Raw genomic sequence first — 20,058 nt, 5'->3', positions numbered from 1 at the left:
AGCGTGGAGTCTTAGCCTCTGGACCACCAGAGTACTCCCTGGAACAACATTTTAAAGGACAAGTTAGAGGGCTAGCCTTGCAACCGTATTAAGATCAGACATTTATTTGGCTCCTCTCCACTTTGCTTTTAAACTTAAAATTCTCCTTTTTACAACTTCAGCCAGTAATATAGCTAATATTTATTAAGGACGCACTCAGTGCCCTGCACTATTGTAAGCACTTTATGTGTGTTAACCCATTCAGTTCTCATAGCAATGCTGTGGGGCATGTACTGTAATTAACCTCATTGTACAGATGAGGAGACTGTGAGGTTTCCTATGGTTACTCAGCCAGTCACTGCCAGAGCCTGATTCAGATCTTGGGGGTCTTATTCCAGACCAATGCTCCTGAAGTCCTTTCACTAAACCAGGCCACTTCTCCATAGCATGTAACCACGGTAGTCTTCTGCTTTCCAGTAGAATCTAGAGAAAGGTGCAACAGAGAGAACTGAGATCTGTAAGAGAGAGAGCTGAGAGCTATGAAAACTTTGCTGTGAATGGTGGTATTTGTATTATTATTGCCTTAAGTCTTGATCTTAGACATTTTGGACATACTCTCTGGATACCACATTTACTCAGTCTAGTTAAAAGGGTTCATCTATAAAATATTTTTATTTCTGAAAAGAAATAGAGCTTAGGCTGCTTTCCTTTGTTTGCTCATGACTTGGAGTTTTTGTTTTTGTGTATAGATAGATGCCCCAAGACATCTTTTACCAAAAAATTCTGTCTAAATGTAGTCTAAGCTCCCACCTTTGCTGTGAAGCTTTCTTTGTTTACTTTAGGTTTTTGTGGTAGTTTCCTTGTTTTTGGCGTTTTTTCCTCTTCCTTATCCCAGCCTTTTTCTACCATCTTGTTCAGGATTCTGTAGATTCCAAGTAAAAGAAATTCAGTTGTATACCCGTGGTGGATTCATGTTGATGTATGGCAAAACCAATACAATATTGTAAAGTAATTAGGCTCCAATTGAATAAATTTATAATAAAAAAATTTTTTTAATGCAAAAAAATAAAGTATGTTTGTGGATTCCCACTACAATATATGGCTTTCCTGAAATTCCATATGAACTTAAGATGGTTTCAATATTCATCCATCTATAAAGCAGTGTGACAATATTCTTTACATATAGATATTTTATTTTTACCTTTAATTAAGTAATAAAAGCATACTTTATCCCAGTTCTGTCTCGTACTAGTATTATGATATTGGGCATACAAAACTTCTCTGTGCCTCAGTTTCCTTATTTTTAAAGCAAGTATGATAATTGTATCTTCCTCAGAGATCTTTTGTGCAAATATTGTGTTGTAAAGCAAGTGGTAATTAAATATTTGCTGTGTTTATTACTTAGAAAAAAACAAAAAAACAAAATAGTTAAGCTAAAAAGAGTGGTAATTGGAAGAATACTAGGACCGCTAACTGAATCAGTAGAAGGGGCAGTTCCTAGACATGGGAGTGAAGTCAGAGATTTGGTTCCCCAGCACTCCTTGCTCCACCTCTCTCTCTAATCTTTGCTTCTCTCTTTCCTGTGTTGACTTCATTTCTACCCCTGATGGCCTCACTAGGAAATGGGGCAGCCCCAGGTTTACCTTACGCTCACTTTAATGAGTTTAGTGAGGGAAAGGCTTCTTTCTCCCCTCCTCAGTATATCTGAATCCTGGGAAGGGATTGTGGCCCAGCTTGGATCACGAGCATGTCCTTTGCACCAGTCATTCTTACCAGGGGAGTGAGGTGCTGTGATTGTTTAGATCACGTGACCACACTTGGGTGGAAGTGGGAGGAGCACTGAGGGTGAGAGACTCCTCAAAAACCACACAGAAGGGTGGCTTCCAGGGGGGGTGAAGCAACTTGCCCAAAGGGGAAAGAGGATGTTAGCAGAGAAGGGGATGGGGTGCTGAGCGGATAATCACAGGTTTCTGCTAAGACACTTAGCTATATTCCAGATTTTGGTGCTTTTCTCTACTTGGAGGCTGAATTCTTTGAAGATAAGGACTATAGACTCAGGAGTCAGATGGTCTTGGATTGGATCCCCTGTGAATCTTTATAGCATTTTGCACAGAACTAGATGCTCAATAAACATTTAATTCCTGTTTAATACTTTTCATTATTTTGACCCACTCTAGTCATGGTTTTAGGTAGACGTTATCTTTTCTATTTTAGTTATTATTTAAATAAATATTGCATAGTTTATTAAATAATTACTTTTGTGTTTAGTTCAATATCTGACCGGATAAAAGTTATGGGTAACTTGGTTCAACTACACATGTCAAAACTATGACTGAACAAAATTCCTCTTCAAATGTTGTAACAAGCAAACTGTTTTCCCTGGATTTTTAATGGATTGCTTTTCTATTGAAAATGAAATACCAAATCAAATACTTGGCTTGTAAAAGATTTTTGTTCCTTAGGAATGAATTAGTATAAAAGCAGTTGATTTTAACATACTTTTGTCCTCAGTGGCTATATACCTTCAGTACTTAATGTATTCAAGATTTTTTTAAATCATCTTTTTTAAGACTTTTAATCTTTTTTACTTTAGTTTAACTTGCTTTATGATTTCTTTAAATGCAGTTGCCACATTTTTATGTAAGGCAAAAGTATTTAAATCCGTGCCATATTAACTTTCTATTTTCTCCTTAGGAACTGAGAGAAAGCTACAATACACAGCAGTTAGCCATTGAACAGCTTTATAAGATCAAACGTGACAAACTGAGGGAAATTGAAAGAAAAAGATCAGAGTTAATACAGAAAAAGAAACTAGAAGATGAGGCTACAAGGTAATGTAATTGATAAATTTATTATACTATATTGCTACTAAAATTCTAATTATTGTTGCCCATATCTTTAGTTTGACTATGAATAATATATGGTGAATAAAGTTATTATCCTAAGATGCTAATTAGATTCTAAAGTTTAGAAGTTTAGTCCTTCTTTTCCGGACTGAGTTTATAGTAACCAATGGTAAATGTCCCCTTAGTGAAAACTACAGGCTTTGGAGTTCAACCTGGGTTATCTTGATCTACCAATTACCATCTGAATGACCTTGGTTAAGTCACTTTACCTTTTGGAACCTCAGTTTTTACCATCTGAAAAATAGAAACAGTAATGCATACCTCATAGCTAATTCAGAATTAAATAAGATTAAAGAGCCAGGTATAATGTTTGGCAGGTAATAAGCACTCATTTTTGTCTCTCCATAGTAAATCTATTACTGTTTCCTGAGAAATCATAAAAACCAAATACTTAATTTTATAGAGTGTAATATTGAGTGCAGAAATACCATGTTGATACAGTTTTCTGTATATATCTGGGCTGCATCACCTGCCTACATTTGTAGCAAAAAAAAAAAAGTGAGACAGTTGTGTAGCTGAAGCATAGAGCCGTTCACTTAGAGACTTCATGTGACTTTTTTTCTGTCGGTAAGATTCTACTTCTGATACGTTCCTATGTTTCTCCTAAGTTCTCTAGTGTCAGAAATTATAATTAACAAATATCAACACACCAGCATTTCTTTACCCTGGAGAAGAGTAGAAGAGTAACGTCCATAAAATAGCTACTGGGAAGACAAGAAAGACACATTACCATATAGCAGGCCTCTTTTCTTACTAACTTCAGAATAACCACCTCAGCACATTTTTATTTAGTGGTCACTGTTGACTGTGATGCAGGTAAACTCTGGGTTACTCCTTGTCTCTAGATTCCTCATAATTCTAGTAGGGAATTCAGACAGCTAAGCAAATAGCTGTAACATTTTTTACTCCAAGACTCATACTTTTGTGACTCCCTAGCAAGAGATACCGGAGAAGGCAATGGCAGCCCACTCCAGTACTCTTGCCTGGAGAATCCCAGGGACGGTGGAGCCTGGTGGGCTGCACAGAGTCGCATGGGGACTATGCGACTATGGAAGGTAGTCGCGTAGTCCCCATGGAAGGTAGTCACATGGGGACTATGGGGTCGTGCAGAGTCAGACACGACTGAAGCGACAGCAGCAGCAGAGGCAGTAAAGTTTAAATTAAGGAGGTTTATATCTGCCACCTAGCTTGTGCCGCAGTGTGTGCCACAAGGGAACTGTGCAATGGGTGCAGCAGTAGTCACTGTGCTAGGATTTGTTGACACAGGCAAGTACTTTGATATCTCTCCATCATTGCTCATGGTTCCTTTCAGCCCAGTAGACCATATTAGCAATACACATTTTTATTTTATTCACCATCTTCACACATTATCCTAGTTTAGTAGAGGGAAGCAATCAGAACATGTAGGATTGGTTCAGAGCTGGGTCTTAGTACTGTATCTTGACTTCTTGGCCACTTGCCCAGCTATGTTGCCTTCTCACCCAAAGCTATTGGTAATAGTCAGGTTTTCCCATTGTAGGTCTGGTCTCTTTGCCTTTCATCCAACTTTTGAAGCATCTTCTGGCCCTGGACCAGTTTCTCATCCACAAACTTAGAAACTACCAAAATTTAATTTTGTATTCTCTTAACTCTCACGTCTTTTCTTTTTCTCAATAAACATATGGCAAGTACTCTGATAGTGGTGTTCATAACACTATGGCAGTTTAAATGAAGGTAGGTTGCGTCATCCTAGACATGAGAGACTGTCAGGGAACATTACCAAGGAACTAGGAAAGGGAATATTGGTTGGAATTAAGTCAAGACTGCTAGAGAAGCATACTTCTGAAAGGAGAGGTAGATGTCAGTTACAGAAAATGCTAGAGAAAGCACTCTGCAAAGTGTTAGAGGGTGTAGGAGGGTTTGCAGAGGGTTGAGTGGAAGCTAGTTGTGTGATAATGAACCAGGAGTATGAGGTGTAAGATATTTGGGGGATGAGGAGAAAGGGTTCATGACTAAGTGGGTCTACAGTTTTTAAAATTATCTAGGATTTCCAAATTCTTCCAGGAACTATAGGATAGAGATACAGAATTAAGCCAAGACTTTCACCTTTGTGGGGCATAAGTGTCCCCCAAAACCCAGGATGCATCAGTCACAATCATCACAGCCCCTGATAGAGTATGCTGAGGCTTGAAGAAGGTGTTAAATTTGGTGGTGACTGCTCTGCCTTCAGTAAGATCATCAAAAGTATGTGCAGGAAGAACTGTGGTGAGCATTAATTCTGTATGACCACAGGTCGTCTTGACTAGCTAGAAACCAAGCTGCAGCTGTATCAAATGTCATGGAAACTTGTACAGAAGCGTAGACCTCTCAAGGAAAAATGATCTGTTAACCAAAATCTAACAAATGAAAAAGACTTTTAATTGATAATATAAGAAGTAATCTGTCTGTCCAGAAGCATTTCCTGTTTTCGTAGCAATGACTAAATCCCAAAAACAGGGATTAGCTAGGATAGTGAGAGTAAGAGTTTGACAGCAGTCCAGGTGGAGAATCTAGAGAGAAGGGAAGGAAGTTTAAATACAGTTTTTATATTTGTTTTCTGATTAGTTCCATTTCCGTTTTTTTCCACTTTTTTCCCCTTGGATTTGGGAGATTGGCTGGCAGGAAGAAATCTGAGAGTGTGAGAAATTGTCAGTCATACACTTCAGCTCATCTCTTTGTCCATAGTTTCTCTCTTGATTGATTGACTAATTGGTTTTCTCCTTGACCCCTGATTCCCCATGGTTTCTCCACTCCCCCCCGACATGTCTTTGCCGTATGTACTAAATACGTAACTATGTTTAAAATTATATTTATATAAGAAATATTAATTTTTCTTCAGTTAGGAAGAAGATCTATTATATTTTTATTTTGCATAAAAGAAATTTAGGACATTATGCGAACTTTTTCTTTTTTATAAAGGAAAGCAAAACAAGGAAAAGAAAACTTATGGAAAGAAAATCTTAGAAAGGAGGAAGAAGAAAAACAAAAACGACTCCAAGAAGAAAAAGCACAGGAAAAAGTTCAAGAAGTGGAGCGGAAAGCTGAGGAGAAACAAAGTAAGGATAAGGATAAAAACAATTGGTTTGATTTTTCTGAAACAGAGCAACAGAAGCAACAAGAAAAAAATTCTAATGAGGCAAAAAGAAGAAGAAAATTTAAATGGATGCTAATTCTTCTTCTAAATTAAACTTGGATGAGAAGTATGTAGTCTTAAACAGATTGAGGGTAGAAATCTTAAAATGACACAAAGAAAAGAAAGTAGTCGTCACTACCAAGGCATAAACCTGGACCCAGTGTTCATAACTGAAATAATTTAAAACTTTATTTCACTAGTGTAACTAAACTGTTTATTTTAATGAAGTAACAGTAAACTGTTAAGTCTTTGCACAGTGTAATTTTCTCAGATGATATACGTTGTTTTTAGTACCCCTTCCCAGCGTATTTGTAAAATATTAACAGCTTAAGTATTATTGTATTTTTTCTGGATACACATATTTTTGAATCCTTATTAATGACAATGTATTAAAAATTTTTAAGTTTAAGCATTTATTCTACAAATGAACAAAGTAAAATATCTTTAGTAAGTCTAGTATGCTTGTGAGTCCTTCTGCTGTGTTTGTTTTTAGAACCATACTGATGAATCTGTAATTAACTCTGTTTATACTGACTCACTTCCTCACTTGTGACCTCCCTTTTGTGCTCGTCTTCCCTGTGATAGTCTGACCTCCACAGATCAAGTTAAGCCTCTTGCAGCTTAGCCTCCCTCCACCTGGCACAGCTCAGTCCCCAGCCCTCACCTTCCCTTATCCATGCCTGTGACACATCCTGCCAGTCGTCTCTCTGTTTTGCTGCCTCCTGCTTAAGACAAATATCCTTGTTTGTTTTTTATATTGATTGTGACTGTTAGAAATACTTAAATCCAACAAGCCTATATCAAATGGATTCTCATTGTACTGTTTGATGCTCAGTTTGTTTTTTTTTCTTTTTGAGCTCTTCATTGAGTCATAGCAAAGATGTGTATCTATGAAAGAAGCAAATAATGATAATAATCTTCTCTTTAGGTGAGCCGGCTGGTACTTTGGTGAATTACAGAGCATTGTATCGCTTTGAAGCAAGGAACCATGATGAAATGAGTTTTAATTCTGGGGATATAATACAGGTTGGAAACAAAGTCTTTTCTTTTTTCTCATGAATAAACTGAGTACACTGTACTATATTACTTTCAATAATAATATTGAGTATACTATTATGGGGCTTCCCTGGTGGCTCAGACAGTAAAGAATTATACAGTAATTTACCATTTTAAAAATACATCTTCAGCATCACCTCATTTTGTTCTTAAGACATACTACAGATCTGCATACGACATTACAGGTAAGGAAGACTTACACAAGCTGTAATCCTCAGCGGCACGCTGCCAGCTTGGAGTGCGAGTACATGTCTTTTCATTTCTAAACCCAGTGTTCTTTTCACTAGGCCATGCTGCTTTATGCTGTAAAAAGTGACTCTGATTTTATTTTAATAAATTACCAATGACATTTGGGAGAGCTAGTTATTTTCTGACGACCATTGGAAGAGTTGAAGGAGTTAGGTTCTGTAGTTCTAACTTCTAACTAGATGCAGAATGAAAAGGATTTTATTATATAATCACGTGACGTGTAAAATGGATGAATAAGAGAAGATGCAGGGAATAGCATTGGTTGAGCTACTGTGATACATTAGGAAGAATACAGGCTGTAGAAGCATAGCAACTTAGATTTTAGTCCCGACTTCAGTTTTCCTCTTAGAAAATAAAGGTTATATTACCTAGATTACCTAGCCAGTGTCTGTTTTCTTTTTAATCTGCGTTGTCACCAGTTTGGTGTATTTTATCAGTTGAGTAGCAAAAGCTGAATGGTACTTGGACTAGGGTTTACAAGAACCGACTCTTCAGATGCTCAGTATCCTCCGCAGCTGCAAACTGCTTCTGTTGCGATTGCCGCAGTGGCCGTGCGTAGCTGCTCCTCAGCTGAGGGAGGTCCATTACATAGGCAGCTTGAGTCCCCAGTCTCCTGGCCCCGCCATTCCTCCTTGTCTAGTTGGTGGTGATGAGGTGGTGTCCAAGAATGAAGAAATATAGCCTGTCTGGGCATGTCTGGCCAAGAGCCTACTTAAGGTTTGGTTATGTCTTTTGTTTCAGCAAATTCTTGTTGGAGGTTATACTAGGCTAGGGATATAGTAAACAATTCACAGTCTCTGCTCTGAATAAGTTTACAGTTATTGAGAAAGATAGACATCCCAAAGAAGTAGAAGGGTGTGGACGGCTGCCCACTTTAGAGCAGACCTCTCCCACAGCCAGAGGGCCAGTCTGGTGGTGGCGACAGCAGGAACGTAAGGTTAGCTGGAGTTTCTCGAGTGCTTATGTTCTCTGCCGAATCACTGATGTAAAGAATGTCATGAGTTACTAATGTAAAGAACGTCATGAGTTACCGTCAGATATCTAATTTGGAGGCTTCCCAGGTAGCACCAGCAGTAAAGAACCCGCCTGCCAATGCAAGAGATGCAAGAGACGCAGGTTCAAGCCCTGGGTCAGAAAGATCCCCTGGAGGAGGGCATGGCAACCCACTCCAGTATTCTCACTGGAGAATCTCCATGGACAGAGGAGCCAGGTGGGCTACAGTCCATAGGGTTGCAAAGAGTTGGACATGACTGGAGCAGCTTAGCATGCATACACACACCTGATTTGGACAACTTAGTTAATAATGATGTTCATTCACTAAGAGAGGAGGATTAGAAGGAGGACATTTAAAGGGGAATTATAATGAGTTCGGTTTGCGATGAGTTTCAGATTTCTAGGCAGCAGTTGCGTATCCAGAGGTATCTCAAGCGATCTCTGGCAAAGGCCAGAGGGGGCCAGTTTGGATGTCATCAGTGTGTTGTGATGGTCATTGAAGATGTGACCGTGGCAGAGCTCCCCTAAGGGGGAATAATGGGGAAGGGGGAAGATGGCTGAGGGTGCACTCGCTGGGAAGCATGGGCACCGAGGGATTGTCAGAGGAAGGAGAGCCGGGGAAGAATGACTAGAGGAGGAAACGAAACAGAGTGTAGAGTCAGGGAAGTCTGAGAAGAGGGGTCCACAGGTAAAACAAGACAGTGCTTCAGGAGAAATAACCATTGTATCAGCAACTGGACAGTTACTGTTAACCTTGAGAAGAGTGTTAGTTGAGTGGAATAGTGGAGGAAGAAGCCAGATTTCTGTGAGTTGAACAGTTGGAGGGGAGGAAGGAGGAGACAGTGAATATATGAAAATCTTGAAGGAGCTTGGCTTCTGAAGGGGAGAAGGAAGTGAAGGTGGAAAATAATGACAAATGTGGATTGAGGGAAGTTGTTCTGTTTTCTTGTTTTTTTAACTTGGCAGAAGCTTGAGCAAGTCTAATGATAGAAAGGGTCTGCAGAGAAAAAGGGTTAATAATACCAGAAAGAGTAAATTACTAATAGAGGGAGAATTTTTTTCCAATTAAGCTATAATTTACATTTAGTAAAGTGCACAGCCATCAGTGAATAGCTCTAATAATTTTTACACATATGTAAATCTTTGAAGGGGCTTCCCAGGTGGCTCGTGGTAAAAGGATCCACCTGCCAGTGCAGGAGATATGAGTTCATTCCCTGGGTCAGGAAGATCCCCCTGGAGGAGGAAATGGCCACCCACTCCAGTATTCTTGCCTAGGAAATCCCATGGACAGAGGAGCCTGGCAGGCTGCAGTCCATGGGGTCACAAAAGAGTCACTACTTCATAAGTAAAACGACAACAACGTAAATCATTGAAGCCACCATTGAGATCGACACATAGAGCACAAACGCTCAGGAAGGCACCTCAGGCCTCCCTGTCAGACCTCTCTGTTCTGACCAGCGGATGGAGACGAGAAAGATTCTTGACAATGTGGAGGGCCCAGGAAGAGGGAGGGGTGGAAGGACTGGGTACATTTTCCTTTGTGGTTGGAGGGCTGGATGAAAGAGTGGATGGGATCATAAATATTGCTGAAGTAGAGGTGAAGTCAGATCTGAGGGCTTCTGTATTGTTGTTAAGATAGGAGGCAAGATTTAATCAACTTAATGCGAGAAAGTGGCAGAGGAGGTTTGAGAGAAAGTGAAATAAATTAGAAATTCCTCTGTACCCTGGCAACATTTTTCATCACAACCTATGTTTCTAGTCTTGTCTGTTAATGCTGTTTTTGAAGTAATAGTTTCTCTAGGCCTGTGAGAATTATGTACAATTTCCTATCTTAGGTCTCTATGTAAATTGCCAACTAGAAATTAATTATAATCATAAATGACAAGTATAAAATTGATTAAAGTTGACTGCTTACAAAGCAAATCTGGCCTAACTCTGAAGAATAAATGAGTCAGCAGTTTCTTTTTCATAAGGCAGAAAATAATAGGAAACAATATTAAAGAGATTATGCTTTTAAAAGTTTGTAAGAAAAAGAGGAAGTTAGTATTTGAACACCAGTACTCATACATTTCAGTAATTCCTCACCTTGAGACCAAATATTTAAATCAGATATATAATTCCTGGGGTTTGTTGTTCTTGCCTTCATGGAGATTCTACTGGTCTTTGTGAACTATTTTTGTGTATTAACTTGGATAAAATTAAAAATTTAAGTTTAAAAGGGCACCTTGTCAATTGTTAGAGGTAGTAACCTATTGTAGAAAATGCTTTAACCATGTAGTTAGATGGACTTGATTCTGAAAATTAGGCTGCTGGACAGTGTTCTGCATCTCTTCTCTTTGCAGATATGTGGCTTTCCAACCACTGCTAATTCTTCTTTTTTTTGCCATAGGTTGACGAAAAAACTGTAGGAGAACCTGGTTGGCTTTATGGTGGTTTTCAAGGAAATTTTGGCTGGTTTCCATGCAATTATGTAGAAAAAGTGACATCAAGTGAAAAATCTGTGTCTCCTAAGAAGGCCTTACTTCCTCCTACAGTATCTGCTACCTCAACTTCTGAGTAAGTTTTTAGCTAATAACGGAATTTATATGTCGCTGCACATGTTTGAATCCCTAATATGTATTTGTGTCAACCTGATATTTAATCATATTGTAATCTGTACTGGACTCTGTCAGAGTACCTTTTATTCCAAATTTAATACTGAAGTTTAGTAAATAAAAACATAGGTCATTTTTTTAAATTAATTTGTGTTTAAGCACTATGTATATTATATATATGAGTAGATAAATTGGTAGTACTTCATTAGATTCTAAATAATTAAGTATACTTACATCATATTGTTATATTTATAGATCACTTTCTTCAAACCAACCAGCATCTGTGACTGATTATCAAAATGTATCTTTTTCAAACCTAAGTGTTAACACATCATGGCAGAAAAAATCAGCTTTTACTCGCACTGTGTCCCCTGTGTCTGTATCACCGATTCATGGACAGGTTTGTATATTTCATTTTTGTGTGTTTTATTCTTTAACATTGCTCCTGCTTCATATAAAATAGAATGAAGATTTTTGCACAAAGGCTTCATTGATTCATTTACCATTTGTAGCATTTCGTTTCGGTCCTTAAACGTTCATGTGTGATACAAAGTTGAAGAAATTATTAGGGGTTTCTCAACAATTTATGGAGAAGGCAATGGCATCACACTCCACTACTCTTGCCTGGAAAATCCCATGGGTGGAGGACCCTGGTAGTCTGCAGTCCATGAGGTCGCTAAGAGTCGGACATGACTGAGCGACTTCACTTTCACTTTTCACTTTCATGCATTGGAGAAGGAAATGGCAACCCACTCCAGTGTTCTTGCTTGGAGAATCCCAGGGACAGGGGAGCCTGGTGGGCTGCCGTCTATGGGGTCGCACAGAGTCCGACACGACTGAAGCGACTTAGCAGCAGTAGCAACAATTTATTCTCTTAGTAACAAGTTCCTACCAGCTAAGGTTTCTAAACTCAAAATATCATCTTACAAATTTGATGATATTCTTAATTTGTAATTATTAGAAGAGCTGTGGGCTTGGGGGGATTTTTGTTTGTTTGTAATTTTCCTTAATTAAGTCATTGTGTGAGAACTGTATTGTATGTGTATTTAGCCTCTGGTTTAGATGTAACCAAGATGCAAGCATTTACATTGCTCGCGAAGTCATGTCAGACTCTTGCAACCCCATGGACGCCTGCCAGGCTCCTCTGTCCATGGGATTCTCCAGGCAAGAATACTAGAGTGGGTTGCCATTTCCTTCTCCAGGGAGTCTTCCCGACCCAGGAATGGAACCCAGGTCTCCTGCATTGCAGGCAGATTCTTTACAGACTGAGCTATGAGGGAAGCCCATTGTTACATTAACATTATTAAAAAGAAATTGCAGACTTTATCAGAATAGAGTCCTGCAGATTTCACCTTACTCAAAAAATGTTTATTGTGTGACCATAGGTCCTAGGCATTTATTCTGTGCTAGAAATTTAATGAAAGAAAATTCTGTCATTAGTAAGTCATCAGCTAATGAAGACACAAATAAATAACTGTATGAGAAGTGTTGTAATAAAGATATTTTATGAAATCCTAAAGGGTATACAGCAGAGAGAGTATTTCAGTTCAACCAGTGGGAATCAGAGCAGGCTTCACAATAGTTAAGGCATTTCAGTAGAACCCTCAAAAATGAGCAAGCTTTTAACAGAGAAGGAAAGTTACTCCTATGAATGAACAATTTGGGGAAAGTCACTGAGGCATGTTAACACAGGAGTTCATAGGAAACAAGTATTGTTTATAGTGTGGCTAGATTACCAGATTCATAAAGAAAGGGTTAAAATGTAGTTGGAGAGAGAGGTTGAGATTTTTTTGTGAAGCGTTTAATCCCATGCTAAGCAGCTGGCAGTGAGAAGTCCATGTGGACGTTGCTCAGTCGTGTCTGACTGTTTGCAACGCCATGGTCTGCAGCTTGCCAGGCTCCTCTGTCCGTGGAATTCTCCAGGCCAGAATACTGGAGTGGGCAGCCGTTCCCTGCTCCAGGAGATCTTCCCAACCCAGTGATCGAACCTAGGTCTCCCGCATTGCAGGCGGATTCTTTACCATCTGAGCTACCAGTGGAAAGCCCGTGAAGGTTTTCAAAAGGAGAGTTAAGTTGTGTATTTTAGAGAGAGAACTCTGGCAGTCATATAGAGGCCAGATCGGTAGAAGGAAGCAAAGGGAGGAGACCACCAAAGGGTGGACATTACAGTAGTAACAGGTGATGCTGTGAACCAGTGTCACAGTAGCGAAAATACACAGAAGAGGGGAGGGACTTAAAAAAGTATCAGTCAACCCAAATTCGGCAATCCATTGAACAGGAGGAATGAGGAAGAAGTTGCAGTTAAAGATACCTCTTCAGGGTCTTTAGCTCAAGTGACTGAGAGGATGGTGGTATCATTGTGCAGTGTAGGAGGAATGGGTTTGGTGAGTTCTAAAAGTGATTACATTTCAGATGTATCACTTAGGTATTTGTATACCTAAGCATGAGGGCCAGGCCCAGCAGGCAGCTTGATTTACAAGTCTAGAGGTCAAAAGATAAAGTTACAGTTAAAATATAGATTTGAGGGCTTCCCTGGTAGCTCAGTGGTAAAGAATACACCTGCTAATGCAGAAGACATGAGTTTGATCCCTGATCCAGGAAGATCCCACATGCCACAGAGCAACTAAGCCTGTGCACCGCAACTACTGAGCCTGTGCTCTCAAGCCCACAAGCTTCACCTTCTGAACCTGCACACCCTGGAACCTGTGCTCCGCATCAGGAGAAGCCACTGCAGCAAGAAGCCTGAGCGCCACAGCTAGAGAGCGGCCCCCACTCCCTGCAACGAGAGAAGAGCCTGAGCAGCAGCGAAGACCCTGCCCAGCCAGAAATAAGTAAACAAAAGTATATACATTTGAAAAGATACAGATTTGAGAAGTCCTGCCTGGAAAATCCCATGGACGGAGCAGCCTGGAAGGCTGCAGTCCATGGGGTTGCTGAGGGTCGGACATGACTGAGCGACTTCACTTTCACTTTTCACTTTCATGCATTGGAGAAGGAAATGGCAACCCACTCCAGTGTTCTTGCCTGGAGAATCCCAGGGACGGGGGAGCCTAGTGGGCTGCCGTCTATGGGGTCGCACAGAGCTGGACACAACTGAAGCGACTTAGCAGCAGCAGCAGCAGCAGCAGCAGCATCAGGCGTAAATAAGATTTTAAGAGAAATCATGTGAAACAGGAAGAGAAAGAGGCTGGACCAAAGAGGAGCCGTCAGTCACCAGACAGTGAGCTTCAGGTAACTGGATTTCAGTGATGTCACCACCAATCAGAGATCAGGGAAAGTAAGGGTTTGAAGAAGCTTTTGGCTCTGAAGTTATCAATGACCTTGTCAAGAAGTTCAGTATTACAACGGTTGCAGAACCTAAATTAGAATGGACTGAGGGGTGAAATTGGAAAGCAAGTGCAAGATTTCTGTTTCTTTAAAACGTTAGAGGTAGAATTAAGTAGTGAAGTAAAGAAATTAAAGATTCAAACGAGAGAATTCACAATGTTACAAAATATTTTTAGAAGATGGGAGGGACTGGTAGAAAGTTTAGAGCCCAGGTAGAGGGGTTAGCCTTATCAACAAAACAGAAACACTCCTTCCTCTGAGAGAAGAAAAGAAAGGAGAAATCAGAATATGAAGAAGTTGCGAGAAGAAAACAAAAGTGGAGGAAGGTCAAGCACAGCTGCATCTCCATTCCTAGTGGAATAAACTGGACCCTCTGCAGTGCGGAGACTTGGAAGTGAGGAAAGAAAGGGTTTCCCTTTTCATTTGTTATGTGAGTACCCATGGTGCTTAATGCCACGGGGTCTCCTTGAATGGTAAGTGTTGGGTCTTTATTCAGATGGTCGTCTGTCGTATATAATTTTAAATCAGTTAGTAGATTAAGATTATCTTAAGTCATCATTGATAATAACTCACCGCCATACCAAACCAGTCTGCTGTTAGAGCAGTAAGTATGTTATATCCTGGGAAACAGAAATCACAGTTGTCGTTGTTTTCTGTGTGTTTTTGATTTTGTGGTTTTGTCTTCACAGGGACAGGTTGTGGAAAACCTGAAAGCACAGGCCCTTTGTTCTTGGACAGCAAAGAAGGAAAACCACTTGAACTTCTCAAAACATGATATCATTACTGTTTTGGAGCAGCAAGAAAATTGGTGGTTTGGGGAGGTTCACGGAGGAAGAGGATGGTTTCCGAAATCTTACGTCAAAATCATCCCTGGGAGTGAAGTTAAGCGGGAAGAGTAAGCACTTAGTTTTGTGTGTTTCCATGAGATGTGGATGTTGCCAGTTTCACTGATGAGTCAGCCACGGTCCAACTGGCTGTGCAGGAAAATTAGAAGTTTAAACTTAAGTGTGAATATCAGAATGGTGATTCCTAGAGTGAAACAAAATCACAACTAAGGTATCTGTACCAGTTTTAGAATATCTTTTATTCTAGTTATTTCAGATTCCTAAAGTTTTCGAAGTGCTTAAAATTTTAGATCGTTTGCTTTCTTTGTACCAGCAGGTCAGTTAGAGAAGTTATTTTTCATTTCCTTTGGAGCTTTCTCCCTTGTTGTTTACTGTAAACTGTCAATATTTAGATAAATCTTTACTGAGGGCCTCGCCTCTGCCTCTCCCATCTCTGGATCTCCATAGTTCCTTGCAGGTCACCTTTCTTGGTGCTCATGACACACTGTGTTGTAGCTATTTCCCTTCTTACCTATATTCCTTATTAGGTCATAAGCTCCAGGAGGTGGGATTCATGTCTTTTTTGTTTGCTTTTTAGATTTTTGATCCCTAGTGTGATCTTAATGCCTAGTAGCTGCTCAATCATACTTGCTTAGTGAAGAGAGGAGCTAATGAAAGAACACACTTTCTTTTGCATGAACAAAAAAAAAAAAACCAGGTGTGGTCTCTTGTCTTTATTTCCCAGTCTCAGGGGAGTCAGGTCATCAGACATCTTTACTACCAAGAACCAAGTACTCTAATGTAGCTGTGGGAAATTATCACTTGTGTTTTATGTGGAAGTTGGTCTAAAAAGAAAAGCAGAATGGTTTATTGAAAAGGAATGGGGTCATTGGAAATTAAGATCTTTGAGTTCTGATTCTACTATTTTTGCTAGACTGTATGGGGTAAGCCTTCTTGGTCTCGAGTTTTTTCGTTGATTGAATGAAAATAACTAAAAAATCTTTAAAAATTCTTTCAGTGCTAAGGTTCTGTACATTTTTAGTTCAAATGTCAGAAGACATTTACTTTTCAACCTGATATGGAATTCTAGAGTGTGTGATAGCAGTAGCAACAGTAATAGCTGATATGTGTGCTGGCACTATGCTAGACCCTTTATGGTAATTATCTTATTTAAACTCCATAACGTTTTATAGAGAAGGAACACATAAACACAAACAGGTTAAGTTTAAATGCTTAAAAAGACATTTCTTCTAACTTTTCATTCGATTACTGATCCTTTCTAACATAAGGCACGCAACTTGAAGACCTGCAGTAATGGAGAATTCAGCCAGGCAGTCCGTTTGGTGTGCCCATGAGTTGTAGTAAGAGTCCACTTTTAACCTGAAAACTGCTTCACTACACAGTTTAGTCACATAATTGGGGACCCCTGACATGTCTACAGATGTCTAGTTCTTACTGCCTCAGTTTTCTAGATTTCTTAGTTTCCTGGGTTAAATTGAAAATAAAAGCTATATATGTTCCCATATGTAAAAATAAAGTGCTGTTGTTTGTATATATTTTTAAATGTACTGTGCTCTAAACAAGCAGTAAAATTTATAATTGCCCTTATTTTTTTCTAACCAAATCCAGCCCCATATGTGCTTCACCAAATAACTGCCCATTTACCAGTGCCTAATGTCTTTTAGATTTAGAAAAGCAAAATAGCTCACATTTGAAGAACTATTTATAAATCATATTGAAATTACTTAAATAGATTTAAAAAATTTAGTAGTTTGTAAGTAGGCAGTTTATAATCCACTAAGATTTTGTGTGTGAGCATATTTCTAGCTTCTGTACTGAGACAATATTTCAGTTAATTTTAGCCCTTAAAAGAGCACACTGTTAAAAACCTGCTGTCTTCCATCAAACCATCTTTCTTTTTTATTTACGTGATGATACCTTTTTTATTGTATTATTATTGTTTTTTATCTGTTTTGTGTGTTTATTTGGCAGACCAGAAGCTTTGTATGCATCTGTAAACAAGAAACCTACCTCTGCAGCCTGTACAGTGGGAGAAGGTGAGCTTTGGTTAATTTGTAAATTAGATGGAGGTCAAATTAGCTACTGACTGATTATGTAACTGACTTCCCACAGTTGTTACTCTTATTGCTTTTGTGTCTTCAGTGTTAAAGTGAAATTAGGAGAAACCTGCTGCCACTCTATTTCACATGAATATTTAGGAGATAGAAAATATATGACTGAAAATACTTGACACTTTAAAAAAATCAGTACTATAAAAGTTCATATCAGTTCAGTTCAGTCGCTCAGTCGTGTCCGACCCTTCACGACCCCATGAACCACAGCATGTCAGGCCTCCCTGTCTATCACCAACTCCCCGAGTCTATCCAAACTCATATCCATTGAGTCGGTGACGCCATCCAACCATCTCATCCTCTGTCGTCCCCTTCTCCTCCTCCCCTCAATCTTTCCCAACATCAGGGTGTTTTCAAACGAGTCAGCTCCCAGTAGCATATTGGGTACCTACCAACCTGGGGAGTTCATCTTTCAGTGTCCTATCTTTTTGCCTTTTCTTATTGTTCATGGGGTTCTCAAGGCAAGAATACTGAAGTGGTTTGCCATTCCCTTCTCCAGTGGGCCACATTCTGTCAGACCTCTCCACCATGACCTCAATAAATAAATAGATAAGTGTGGCAATGAAATAGCATAAAGTTTTTTGTTTTCCTTTTATTATATATTATAGATGTTTAAAGTATAAGGAAATTTTAGTACATTTAATTGTTTATGAATTGCCTTTTTTTTTAGCCACACTGTGCAGCTTGTGGGATTTTTAGTTCCCTGACCAAGGATTGAACCCAAGCCCTTGGCAGTGAGAGCATTTTAATTACACTATGCCACATAAATCATTAAGTAGGATTTGAAATCAAGATATACTTTAATCATAAATATTACAAAGAAATTTTTGTTGCCCCTTGGGTGGTTTGACTATCTTAATTTTGAAAAGGTGTTGAAAAATGTCTACCCTTATTTCAGGCAGTGTTTTTATGTAATAGTTACATAGGTTTATAAATGAATTGTATATATCCATTGTAAAACTAGTTGAATAGTTTACATTTTGTTTGTATTGCTCAAGAAAATCAGTTTAATAGTAAGTTAAACAGTTTATTCATTATCTACTACATTAGAAATTCTATGCTAGAGCCTAGAATTATATTTTATTTATCATATACAAGGATGAATAAAACAGTTTCCCAGGTGCTAACAGCAGAACGGGAAGGATAGGCATACAGTTGTAATAAATTCTAAATGAAAACACAGTTTTGAGTAAGACCTATGAATCCACAGAGGTGGCCACATTGAATCATCTTAAACAATGAGTAGGGTCTTGCTTAGTGATAAAGGAAAAGAAGGCTTGGTGGACAGAGGGAAAGGCGTGAGCCAAGGCTCAGCTGTGAAAGGTTAGGAAAGGAAAGTGAAGTTGCTCAGTCGTGTCTGACTCTTTGCGACCCCATGGACTATAGCCTACCAGGCTCCTCTGTCCATGGGATTTTCCAGGCAGTAGTACTGGAGTGGATTGCCATTTCCTTCTCCAGGGGAATCTTCTCGACCCAGGGATCGAACCCAGGTCTCCCTCATTGTAGACAGACGCTTTACCGCCTGAGCCACCAGGGAAGTCCTAGGGAAATCAAGTTACCAGCAAGCCTAGAGCCGGAGGTTTACTGTGGAATAACGGCAGTGGAATGATGCTAGGAAAGTGGTGAGGAGCATTTTGAAAAGAACCTCGCTTGTTACAACATACCTTAACCTTGCAGTCATCTTTTGTTTTATTGAGTCAGCTAAATTGAATAGTATGGGAATGTGGATAGTAAATAGTTTTTGTATGATGGTTCTGGTCATCTTCAGTTTATGATCTGCAGATCAAATTTCATGTCAACAAATACATATAAAAACTTAGATAGTTCCTTAAGGTTATTCATTAACAAATATTTATGGAGCATCTATTCCATGCCAAGCACCGTACTAGGAGCTGGACCATTGTGATGAAAACTGGCCTCTCATACTGATGTCAGCTGAAGAGTGGGCATTTGCATAACTATATATAAAAGAATTAAAGAGAAAAGAATTTAAGAGATTAAACTATATGTAACAAGGTTAAAAAAACTTTTCATGTCTTGACCCTGTAGAGATACTGATATGTATTTGTAGCTTTGGGGTTATTCTCTGTGACGTGATAATGATGATGATACAGTGGGAAAAAAGAAACCTGTGATAAAGCTTTCCATCCATCCTAAGTCACTTCAGTTGTGTCTGACTCTGTGGTCCCATGGACTGTAGCCCACCAGCCTCCTCGGTCCATGTCATTCTCCAGGCAAGAATACTGGAGTAGGTTGCAGTTTCCTTCTCCAGGAATCTTCCTGATTAAGGGATCGAACCTGTGTCTCTTACAATTCCTGCACTGGCAGGCTGTTTCTTTACCACTAGCACCACCTGGGGAGCCCCAGTCTTATCCCAGTAATTATTAAGTAATTACTTCATTCTACTTTCTACCTTAACATCTCTTTTCATTAGGTTTCCTTAAGTCACAAGGTCTTTTACAGCAAATTTACTTAAAATCTTGGAAATTAACACTCTTTTTTTTACTTCTGTAATCTTATAACCAAAATTAGTTTCTTTTTTCTTTATTCCCTACAGAGTATATTGCACTTTATTCATATTCAAGTGTAGAACCTGGAGATTTGACTTTCACTGAAGGTGAAGAACTGTTGGTGACCCAGAAAGATGGAGAATGGTGGACAGGAAGTATTGGAGACAGAACTGGAATTTTTCCATCAAATTATGTCAAACCAAAAGATCAGGAGGTAGAGTTACTTTGGTATAGAAACAGAATCATTCCATTTTTGTTGCTCAAGGTTCATATTTATAAAGGATGCTTACATATGGTTTTGGTTGGGCTGCTTTGGTTACAAGGAGACCATTTAAGG

General features: G+C 39.2%; 1 protein-coding gene across 6 annotated transcripts in view; it reads left to right on the top strand.

The window, feature by feature from the left end:
* The window catches only part of ITSN2 (intersectin 2), a 124,183-nt gene that overhangs the window by 67,487 nt on the left and 36,638 nt on the right, over nucleotides 1-20,058 (top strand). For all 6 annotated transcript variants that reach the window (XR_011255542.1, XM_069582665.1, XM_069582667.1 and 3 more), the window contains 8 exons: nucleotides 2,674-2,810; nucleotides 5,823-5,959; nucleotides 6,965-7,062; nucleotides 10,724-10,890; nucleotides 11,184-11,328; nucleotides 14,945-15,150; nucleotides 17,072-17,136; nucleotides 19,769-19,935. Coding sequence is in view for 5 of the 6 variants with exons in the window: in XM_069582665.1 (XP_069438766.1) it covers nucleotides 2,674-2,810; nucleotides 5,823-5,959; nucleotides 6,965-7,062; nucleotides 10,724-10,890; nucleotides 11,184-11,328; nucleotides 14,945-15,150; nucleotides 17,072-17,136; nucleotides 19,769-19,935 (1,122 nt within the window). In the remaining variant the exon portion in view is untranslated. The remainder of the gene's footprint in view (nucleotides 1-2,673; nucleotides 2,811-5,822; nucleotides 5,960-6,964; nucleotides 7,063-10,723; nucleotides 10,891-11,183; nucleotides 11,329-14,944; nucleotides 15,151-17,071; nucleotides 17,137-19,768; nucleotides 19,936-20,058) is intronic.

The sequence above is a fragment of the Ovis canadensis genome, chromosome 3 (genome assembly GCF_042477335.2).
Source record: "Ovis canadensis isolate MfBH-ARS-UI-01 breed Bighorn chromosome 3, ARS-UI_OviCan_v2, whole genome shotgun sequence".
In the NCBI taxonomy this organism is placed as follows: domain Eukaryota; kingdom Metazoa; phylum Chordata; class Mammalia; order Artiodactyla; family Bovidae; genus Ovis; species Ovis canadensis.
This window is presented reverse-complemented; position numbering and strand designations above follow the sequence as displayed.